Source organism: Coloeus monedula (genome assembly GCF_965178545.1).
Source record: "Coloeus monedula genome assembly, chromosome: 3".
Classification (NCBI taxonomy): domain Eukaryota; kingdom Metazoa; phylum Chordata; class Aves; order Passeriformes; family Corvidae; genus Coloeus; species Coloeus monedula.
This window is the reverse complement of record NC_138783.1, coordinates 118,814,536-118,825,406: the sequence shown is the minus strand read 5'-3', so window position 1 is coordinate 118,825,406 and position 10,871 is coordinate 118,814,536. Positions and strand designations below refer to the sequence as shown.

At 51.7% G+C, this 10,871-nt stretch overlaps 1 protein-coding gene across 2 annotated transcripts in view; it reads right to left on the bottom strand.

The window, feature by feature from the left end:
• Nucleotides 1-947: 947 nt before the first annotated feature.
• Nucleotides 948-10,871, bottom strand: part of GART (phosphoribosylglycinamide formyltransferase, phosphoribosylglycinamide synthetase, phosphoribosylaminoimidazole synthetase) — a 35,580-nt gene continuing 25,656 nt past the window's right edge. For both annotated transcript variants that reach the window (XM_082279280.1, XM_082279281.1), the window contains exons 18-24: nucleotides 10,550-10,702; nucleotides 9,083-9,286; nucleotides 8,707-8,838; nucleotides 8,016-8,146; nucleotides 6,095-6,236; nucleotides 3,229-3,344; nucleotides 948-2,026 (exon numbers count right to left, since the gene is read on the bottom strand). In XM_082279280.1, coding sequence (XP_082135406.1) covers nucleotides 1,844-2,026; nucleotides 3,229-3,344; nucleotides 6,095-6,236; nucleotides 8,016-8,146; nucleotides 8,707-8,838; nucleotides 9,083-9,286; nucleotides 10,550-10,702 — 1,061 coding nt within the window. In that variant the 3' untranslated portion in view covers nucleotides 948-1,843. The remainder of the gene's footprint in view (nucleotides 2,027-3,228; nucleotides 3,345-6,094; nucleotides 6,237-8,015; nucleotides 8,147-8,706; nucleotides 8,839-9,082; nucleotides 9,287-10,549; nucleotides 10,703-10,871) is intronic.

Genomic DNA, 10,871 nt, shown 5'->3' with positions numbered 1-10,871 from the left:
ACCCCAGCCAGGACCTGCTGCTGCAAGAGTGGGACAACAAAGTCCTGGAGCTGCTGGAGAGAGTCCAGAGAGCCCCCGGAGCTGCTCCAGAGCTGGAGCCCCTCTGCTCTGGAGCCAGGCTGGGAGAGCTGGGGGTGCTCACCTGGAGAGGAGAAGGATCCAGGGAGAGCTCAGAGCCCCTTGCAGGGCCTAAAGGGGCTCCAGGAGAGCTGCAGAGGGACTGGGGACAAGGCATGGAGGGCCAGGAGCCAGGGAATGGCTTCCCAGTGCCAGAGGGCAGGGCTGGATGGGAGATTGGGCAGGAATTGTTCCCTGGCAGGGTGGGCAGGCCCTGGCACAGGGTGCCCAGAGCAGCTGGGGCTGCCCCTGGATCCCTGGCAGTGCCCAAAGCCAGGCTGGACATTGGGGCTTGGAGCAGCCTGGGACAGTGGGAGGTGTCCCTGCCATGGCAGGGGTGGCACTGGGTGGGCTTTAAGGTCCCTCTAACCCAAACTCGTGTGACTCTGTGAAACCCCATTTCACATCAGCCTCACATGACAAAATATCAGAGTCTGGACCAAAGTACCTCTGATGGAGTGGGATGTTGGATTTGGGACAGATCTCCCTCTGTTGGCCTCTCTGGCAGTGATCCAACTGCTCTGATCAATAATGTGATATTGAGTCCCTGCACAGGCACTGATTTCACCCCTCCAAGTCTTTATTTCCTCTGCCTTCCCTGGCTGGAGCTGTGTGACCTCGCCCCTACCCCACATCGTGTACAGCCCCTTTCCTCCTCCCCCCAGAGCCCTGGGAAAGCAATTCCAAGAAAATAGCTGTAGATTGAATTTTTTTTTAAACTTTATTAGGCTTTATTTCAAATCCCAAAGGAGGTTATGCCAACATGGGAGTACCATCAGAACATCAGAGCCCAGAATCAAATCAGCTTTCTCTGTGTTAAAGGGGACCTCTAAACCACCTCATCTGCTTCCTGTGTGGGAAACCTGATCCTTTTAGTAAGAACATTCAAAGGCTTTATAACTATACCAAAATATTAAAAGAAAACCAAAAGTGTTGAGCTGCACAAAAACCCCATTTGTTTTCCAAATGTTCATAATTCCTGGGTGTCCCTCAGTGTTATTCCAGGTGAAAACACTGTTCCAAGAATAAAGGCACTTCAGAATTCCTGAGGAATGCTTCACAAGCCAAGGACGTGTCTTGTGTCAGGTCTTTCTGCTCATGTACAAAAATAAAAACCCAAATCTGAGGGCAATTCATGGGAATGCTGAGGGAAAAAGGGGCAGCAGACACTGAATCCTGCCGGCATCTGATGAACAGCAGGGTCAGGGTTGGAAATGCCAGGGTGTGTGAGGGGTCTGGGCCAGACAAGATCTACCACCATCAAACCAGGAAGCAAATGGAAAAAAATCCAGTAATTGGTGTAGTGGGAGGCCAGTTTGTCCTGGTTTGATGAGGTTTTCAGAGTGGAGGATTCTGCCTTTGTCTGTCTCTTCCATTGGAGTTTCCCTCAGCAACACTGCCCAGCACAAGGAGGGTCCCCATTCCAGGCTGAGGCTCTGATAGGGAACAGCCCTGATGGCCTCGAGTCCATCCCGGGGCTGCTCAGGTTCTCTGGCAGCACCTGGCTGGAGTTGTGTTGTTGGGGAAGCGATGGAGAACCGAAATGTTGGCCAAGGAAGTGATTCAAATTAGAAAGCACTTACAGGAGCCAGTGCTGCACCCTCTGGGAACGGCCCCGCAATTCCCACTGGTGGCTTTGCCGGGATTTGAATCTTTAACCCTGTGAGCCAGAGCAGGACAAGGCAGGTGGAGGGAGCAGCCTGTGCCCGGCCTGTGCCACAGGGCCCTATTTCCAGTAGATCTTGCCCGCCTCGCCCACGCGCACGGCGCCGCTGGCCACGAGCTGCAGGGCGGCGGGGAAGGCCCTGTGCTCGGCCTCCTTCACCCGCTCCGCCAGCGTGGCCTCCGTGTCCCCCACCTTCACCGGCACCGCCTCCTGGAAGATGATGGCCCCGGCATCCACCTCCTCCTGCAACGGCAACAAACAGAGGTGGGGGTGGCACAGCAGGGAAGGGCCCCCGGGATCCCCCGGCTGCCTCGGGGATCGTGGGGTTACAGGGAACGGGGATTTGGGCTGGTGGGAGGCGGCAGAGCAGCTGCTGGGACTGACCTTGGCCTGGGAAGGGTGCAGAGGAAAAGAGGAGGGAGGCAGAACACCAGGGAGCAGCAATCCTGCTCCAAAAACCCCGTTAGCCAGGGGCAGGAGGGGCTGGGCTGGGCAGCATGAGGACATGCAGGCCAGAGGGGGAGTGAGCCCAGGCCTGGCACAGAGCCGGGCCAGGGATCCAGCAGATCTTCCCTGGCACCTTGCTGGGGCAGATCCCTGCTGGGCAGGGGTTGTTTCTCAGGAGCTGCTGCAGAGAAACCCCAAGTCATGGCATAGAAAGAAGAATTAAGTTTTCCCTTCTATCTGGAAAAATAATTCCACTCTCTTTTTCCAAGAGAAAGCAAAAATCCTGAGGACAGATTCCAGCAGCAGAGGGAGAGGGGAGCCAGAGGAGAGGAGACCTTTGAACCCTGAGAAGTGACCAAAAGGGAACCAATGATCCCTGGCCTGAAAAAATGTGGCTCTAAAGCTGAGAGATCTGTGCCCTTTCTCTGCTCAGGGTCTGACCAACATAAATTGACAGGTTTTTCTCTGTTCCCACAAACACTGGATCACTCCTTAACAAATCCTGTGCCATTTCCAGTGGGTTTTTTTTGTTGTTGTTGTTGTTTTGTTTGTTTGTTTCTATTTTTCCTTTTTCTTAAAAGCCAGAAACAAGGCAGGTTGTAGGATAAACTCCAGGAAGCTGGGGCTGTATTTGATAAAGACTTGGCTTAGCCAAGGCCTTACGTGAACTATTCCCCCACTCCAATGGGTGGAAGGCAGCAGTGGGAAGAAGTTCCCTTAGGGAAAGCTTAAACTCCTGGACAGATGATTCATTTCCATTCCTTCTCCAGAGTCAGCAAGCTAAAGCACTGCATTGTCACAATAAAATCTCTATCATTTCTAGAGACAAGGTTCTGCATGCACAAAGGAGGGCAGGTGATCAAACACGAGGGTTCAAGGGCATCCCCAGCAGGCTCTGAGGTGAAAATGTTTGAAGGGAAGCATTGCAGAGAGCCAAGGAGGTGGGAATGTTAACCCTGGAGGGTCACAGAGCTGCAGGAGGGGCAGCAGGTACTCACAGCCACGAAGTGCACGGTGCAGCCCGTGACCCTGACCCCGGCCTGCAGCACCAGCTTGTGCGCGTTCGCTCCCTTGAAGGACGGCAGCAGGGACGGGTGGATGTTCAGGATTTTCCCTGGGAAAGCACAAGGGAGGTTATTGGCTTTCAGCACTGACCAGGCTGTTCACGTCCCATAACCAGCAGAGGAACAAAACCATTTGTGAATAAGATTTTTCACAAGTTTTGAAGACACCGGCAGCCAGCCCCAAGTGCTGCAGTGTCTGAAACACCAGAGACTGCAGCTACAATTGATGGCAAACACATTTCCCCAGGGATTAATAATGACTGATTGGCTGATGGGGCTGTCCCTTCCCTCAGCACCTTGTCTTTTTTAGATCCCAGAATCCCAGGATCCCTGAGGCTGGAAAATCCCTCCCAGCCCAGCCAGGCCCAGCTGTGCCCAATGCCCACCTTGTCCCCAGCCCAGAGCACTGAGTGCCACCTCCAGCCCTTCCTGGGACACCTCCAGGCATGGGCACTCCAAACCTCCCTGGGCAGCCCCTGCCAAGGCCTGAGCTCCCTTTCCATGGGGAAATTCCTGCTGCTGTCCACCCTGAGCCTGCCCTGGCCCAGCCTGAGGCCGTTCCCTCTCCTCCTGTCCCTGTTCCCTGGCAGCAGAGCCCGACCCCCCCGGCTGCCCCCTCCTGTCAGGGACTTGTGCAGAGCCACAAGGTCCCCCCTGAGCCTGCTCCTCTGCAGGGTTTCTATTACTATTATTTTATTTAGGCAGTTCTGTTATTTCCATTCTACTCTCCTCTGTTCCTGGCAGCACCTCGGGGACCCCCTGCCCTCCCCTGCACTGGGGAGCCGGGTAAGTTACAGGAGGCAAATGTCCCCCCTGACCTCCAGCAATGTCTCAGATACACTTTGTATCTCAACAAAACCCTTCTTGAGAATCAGCATCTTCCTCTCTGCTGCTTGAGCCCAAAAGGTATCGGGGACAGTGGGCTGGAAACACCACTCTGCTCTTCTGCCTCCATTTCCCATCAGAATGGGATGTGGCTTCCTGTCTGCTTGGGTTTGTTTGGTTCTGTTTTAACCTGTCCTTTGTTAACATTCCTAATGAACACTTTAACCTGTCCTTTGTTAACATTCCTAATGAACACTTTAACCTGTCCTTTGTTAACATTCCTAATGAACACTTTAACCTGTCCTTTGTTAACATTCCTAATGAACACTTTAACCTGTCCTTTGTTAACATTCCTAATGAACACTTTAACCTGTCATTTGTTAACATTCCTAATGAACACTTTAACCTGTCCTTTGTTAATTCCTAATGAACACTTTAACCTGTCCTTTGTTAACATTCCTAATGAACACTTCAGGGCTGTGAAAGCAAGAAGGAGTTTCACAGCTCACTTCATACTCTGTGTCCTTGTCACTGTGAGAAAAGGAAAAAGGAGCAGCTTTGACCAAAGCAGCAGCAGCAGGAATTGATTCCTCCTGGATAATTTGGGGGGGGGAGGGTCAGTGCCCAGGCATGGCCAGGGCAGGGTCCTGTGGCTGGCCCAGCTCCCTGAGCTGAGCTCAATGTCTGAGCTCACATCCCACAGTCCCAGCTGAGGTTTTCAAGCTCAATTCAGTTCTGGACATTTAAAAAAATGAGTTTAACCCTCCTGTCCTTTTCTCTCACACCAGTCATGCAGGTAAAGCAAATCCTGCATTGTGCAGGGCAATGATCAGTGCTCTGTCCCTAAATCAGAAGGCACTAAAATCCTGTATTTGCTCAAGATTCTGCACTAGAGAAAGTTCTTTTCCACCCTCTACAGAGATTCTCTGCTCCAAACCCATCCCCTGGAGTGAGGGATCCTGTCTCCTCCTGACAGCTGCCCACAGCACAGGCATTTACATCTCCAGACCCTGAATGGAGACAAACAAAACCCATTCACCTGACTGGCTCCACCTGACAGCTTCAGAACCACAGCAAGGCCACTCAGGAGTGCCTGCTTTGCTCCACTGATTTTAAAGAGAGCTTTGAAAAGCAGTTCAGGTGTGAAGTGCCCCAGAGACACCCAGGGGAACACAAAAGTCACCAAGTGAGCAGTGAAAGCTGCAAGGTACAGACTGACCAGGCTGTGCCTGCTCTGGGCAGGTTTAGGTAAGCCTGGTCCCAGAGCAGAGCAGACAGCAGCTGCTCCATGTGTTCAGGACTCCCTGGGAAGCACAGGAGAGAAAAGTAACAGCTGGAGGAGGCAGAGAAGCCCTGAAGGTGTCACCAGCCTCTCAGGGAGCTGGAAAACTGTAAAAGATGAGCAGAGTGTGAACATTCTGGGCAAGCACAGCCTGGATCTGCCTGTGGAACACCCCACCCATGGGCCCAAGCAGCTCCTGATGTGTGGCCTAGGACTGGCCAGGGCTTGGTACCCAAAACTGCAAAATGCTGCCCAGTCTGGTGGTTTCACAAGGATGCAGAGCAGCTCCTGTTTCAGGGGAAGGAATTCTCAGTGGCTGGGTGCTTGCCTCTCCCCAGGCAACACCTGCCCTGCATCTCCTCTCTGAAGAGACCCAAAGTCTTCACAGCCTTATTTTAAATATTTTCTAAGAAATCAAAGACTACCAGACCTGTGTTTGCCCCAGGCTTCCTTCAACCTCTGCACAAGGGATGGAGGGGAGGGGGAAATGGTGCCTTTCCCTCTCATCCTTTTCCTTACGAAATGGGAAGAGTCTCATCTCACAGAATCACAGGATGGGCTGGGCTGGAAGGAGACCTTGAAGGTCATCGCATTTCCTGCGAACCCAGAATTCATCTGGTGCCATCTCTCTTTTCCCTCGTGACAACCTCTGAAATGCCTTTGTGTCCATGCACACCCCTCAGCTGTGCTCACCTTCCCATTTCTTGACAAAAGGGCCCGAGAGGATCCTCATGAAGCCTGCCAGGCAGATCAGCTCCACGGAGAACTCCTCCAGGACTTTGTCCACGGCGCTGTCGAACTCCGTGCGGCTCTGGTACCTCGTGTGCTCAATCACCTGGGGCAGCCCAAACCACAAGGAATATGGATGTGGTGGGAATTCCAGCAGGAAGAGCAGCTCCCAAATGCACAGCTGACAGAGTGGAGTCTGTGCTGTGCCTCACACAGAGGGATCACAGGGATAAATAAGTTAGGCTGGATAAGCCCACAGCTCTCGGCCCCAGCACTTGGACACCAAGGAACAGCCTACAAAGGCAGGGATTTAAGCCATCCTAAAGTCTTCCAAAGATTTCACCCATTTTAAGGCCTCTGGCAGTTAATGCCAAAAATTATACCAGAAAACCTTGAAAAAAAGGCTGATCACAGACTCCTAAACCAATCCCTACTGCATAATCATGGAATCAAAAAATCCCAGACTGGTTTGGGTTGGGAGAGACCTTAAAGCCCATCCAGAGCCACCCCTGCCATGGCAGGGACACCTCCCACTGTGCCAGGCTGCTCCAAGCCCCGGTGTCCAGCCTGGCCTTGGGCACTGCCAGGGATCCAGGGGCAGCCCCAGCTGCTCTGGGCACCCTGTGCCAGGGCCTGCCCACCCTCCCAGGGAACAATTCCTGCCCAATCTCCCATCCAGCCCTGCCCTCTGGCACTGGGAAGCCATTCCCTGGCTCCTGGCCCTCCATGCCTTGTCCCCAGTCCCTCTGCAGCTCTCCTGGAGCCCCTTTAGGCCCTGCAAGGGGCTCTGAGCTCTCCCTGGATCCTTCTCCTCTCCAGGTGAGCACCCCCAGCTCTCCCAGTCTGAGCTATGTGTTTTTCCATCCAGGGTACATCCCCTAATTAAACAGGAAGAAGGCAGCACCACCTAATTTAGAGCATCCAGTCTTAATCAGAAGCACCTGTTAATGCCCACCAGCGTCACGGGGCTGGTTTGGGAAGAGCCAGGGCTGGTCAGGTGACAGGGACAGCAGGCACTGGGAGCAGAGCCCAGCCCAGCCCTGGCCTGAACCAGCCCCTGCCCCTGTGCCTGTTCCACCTCTCCCTCCACACCTTAACCCCCACACACCTTAACTCTCCCACACTCTGGTTTTTCCGTGATACAAACCTGGGAGTTGGAGCTGGATGGGCTTTAAGGTCCCTTCCCAGCCAAGCCATTCCAGACTGTGATTCTCTGTGTGCTCTTCCCAGCATGGCCACATTTCCCCTGTGCCCTTTGTGTCCTCCCAAGGAGGAGCTGCAGCACCAGGACAGATCCCAGCACTGTTAAAGGAGCAAAGCCTTGGGCCCCAATTTCCCTGTGTCTGTACTGAGCGTGAAAAGTGACTGTAAAAGGTTTCTAAGTGACAACAGGATCATTTCAGACCTGCAATACAAAGGCAAGGCAGCACGAGATCCATGGAAACTCAGGGAGCACTTGGAATGATTCCTGGAGAGCCTGAGTCAATATCCAGGGAGTCAGCGGAAGGTCCCACTGACTGTGACCCCTCTGTTCCATTCAAATGAACCACCAGGTCACTTTGAAATTAAATTCAGATAAAAGGGGTTGTTACTTCAGTGTCAATGCACTGCAGTCAAATAACTGACACAGTTTAAGCTGTAACTGTGAAAGTTTTGTGCTGGTTTAACGTAACAACTGTTCCCAAAGCATCAGGATTGCTGGCAGAGAAGCAGAAAAGGAAGGATTTTGCTGTCAGGTATTTTGCCCCGGGCACAAGTTTACAACAGATCGAAACAGAAAAGCCAAGGCTCCCTCTCAGCCCATCTCTTACCCAACAAAACTCATCAGCACCTTCCTGTTGCAGTCACAGCTAATGGGGGCTAATTACAAAAAGGAAATGCTCACCCTTGTAGGAATCCCAGCTCTCTCAGCTTTCCTCAGCCCCTCCACACCAGCTTTGTTGGAGATAACCAGAACTATCTGTGCAAAGCTGGTGTCTTTCTTCGTGCTGTTGATGAGGGCTTCCAGGTTTGTGCCTGGGGGAGAGAAAATAACTCATGGATACCGAGAATAAATACAGGGAACAGCTGGAAGAGGCTTTAAATAAGCAGCAGTGTAGGGGAGACCAAACCAAACAGCTCTGATGTAACATTAATCCTCTTTTAATTGATCTTGCTGGGAGCTGATTCAGACAGCTGAAGGCCTTTCCTGGCAGCTGCACTTGGCACTGTAATTTAAAGCACTGGAATGATGGTCTTAGTAATTGGGAATACTGGAAATAGTCAGAGTGCCTACGTGGCAAGAAGAAATTCTGATCTATCTGTGATAGGATGCTGCTGTTCCTACAGGGCACCAGAGTGGGAGCCTGAATCTGGACACATGCAGAGCTCTGGAGATAAACTGAACACAGATGCAATTCACAGATTGCAGCAGAGGTTAAGAGAGGTTTGTGACTGACATCAATCCAGGGACAAAATCTCTCCTGTCTGTCAGAAGCCTATCAGAGTCCATGGAGAACTGCAGGGATTTTAAATCCAAGCTGAAGTTCCCTTCTCCACACTCTGGTTTCCACTGCAGCAAAGAACAGAACTCTCACCTGTTCCAGAGATGAGAACAGCCACCTTCACTTTGCCTGTCTGGATCTTGCCCTGGATATGGCTGTGCACACACAGGGACCTGTTTGCTTGCAGGGCCCGATGGAGATTGAGGACTTTAACGTTGTCAGAGCCTGAGCAGGAACAAGGAAAAACCCAAAAAACAACAAAACAAAGTGTCAATAAAGGGAGAAAGTGAGAGAGGAGAAAAGCACCCATGGAAGAGATGAATGAACTGTCAGTTCAACACTCCCACAAAAAAGTCAGGGAGGTGCCAGTGAAGAGATATTCACCTCATGAAGACTCTACAACGAGGGCATTTCCCTCTGCTTTTTCTTTCTGATTTTTTCCCCCCAAGGAAAATCAAGCTGCAATCACCTTTCTGTAGGGACACCACTTTGCCAATGAGCCAGGCAGTCTCCTGTCCCTGGATGTCCCTGAGGACCTGCTGGGCCATCTCCTTCTGAACCACCAGCACTGCTCCAACCCCACAGTTGAAGGTGCGAGCCATCTCCTCCTCAGAGAGGTTCCCTTCCTTGTGGAGCCAGCAAAAGATTTCAGGGATCTTCCAGGTAAGAGCATCTGAAGAGAATTGGAAATACAAACCAAGAGTGGAAATTGTTATCAGTGGACTAAAACTACTGGGGTATTAAGAGGCAAAATCTGTCACAAAAATCTCCCACTGCCCCAGTTCCAACCAGGTGAAGATGACTTGCTGCAGCACGAAAATGCTTCTGGACAAAACACTGTAAAGGAATTCCAAGGACAGGAAATTTCTTTCTTGTCATGTTCTCTTTTAAAATGGCTCTATCCCCATTTCTACAGAATCAGGGAATCCCAGAATGGTTTGAGTTGGAAAGACCTTAAATCCTATCCAGTGCCACCCCTGCCATGGCAGAGACACCTCCCACTGTGCCAGGCTGCTCCCAGCCCCAATGTCCAGCCTGGCCTTGGGCACTGCCAGGGATCCAGGGGCAGCCCCAGCTGCTCTGGGCACCCTGTGCCAGGGCCTGCCCACCCTCCCAGGGAACAATTCCTGCCCAATCTCCCATCCAGCCCTGCCCTCTGGCACTGGGAAGCCATTCCCTGGCTCCTGGCCCTCCATGCCTTGTCCCCAGTCCCTCTGCAGCTCTCCTGGAGCCCCTTTAGGCCCTGCAAGGGGCTCTGAGCTCTCCCTGGAGCCTTCTCTCCTCTAGGCAGGACATTCCCAGCTCTGCCAGCCTGGCTCCAGAGCAGAGGTGCATATACACATGAATATATATCAGTGGACAAGTGGAAAATGATTTATGTGCAGTTCTGGCATTCAGAACTCCCTATGAATTCCTTATTTTATTGTACAACCCCATGAGCTGTCACAACCTGTGCAGCCATTTCCCTTCCCATACCTCACCTTCCCCACCTGTGAAACCCTTTCCAGCACACCTGAGGGGAGGGTGCTGAGGATTAGTGAAGTCAAGAAGCAGGAGCTGTCCCTGAGCTCACAAGCACCTCTGAATGCTAAGTGAAAACTTCATGAGTATCATTTAATTTGCAATAATTTTGTAGGGAATTGCAAATGGTGACAGCCGACTTGGGATTGCTGGTAAGGTTGTTTTGTTTTTGCAAGTATCCTAAGAAATCCAATCCCAAACACCACCAGGGAAGGGAATTCAATGGGGAGCAGTCTTTCCACCACAAAGTGTTTTGCCTGGCTCTGGTTCAGGTACAAGGAAAAACTCAAACATTTCAAGACAGGCAATTCCAGCTCCTACAGCACAAATCAGCTGGTGTGGCCCTATGTCCACAGACTTCCACAGCAATCCACATTAACATGAGGATTTTTCCAAAGCTTTCCTTCTCTCTCACCTAAAACGACACCAAAGGACTCTGGGAGAACTCTGGGAATGTTTTCCAGCAGGCCCCCTCCAGTGATGTGGGCGTAGGCTTTGACGTGGCCCGAGCGCAGCACAGGCAGCAGAGTCTTGCTGTAGAGTTTAGTTGGGGTTAGCAGGAGTTCTCCTGTCCATGGGAGAGGGAAAAAGCGTGGAGAAAGATGTGAATCAATATAAAATCGAGGAAATCTCAAACTAGCAATTTGTGGGATATTAGTGAGCATTGTCCTACAGAGAAACACAAAGTTCTACCTTTTTTTTTTAGCACATAATTAATTATTTATCCCCCTCCCTTT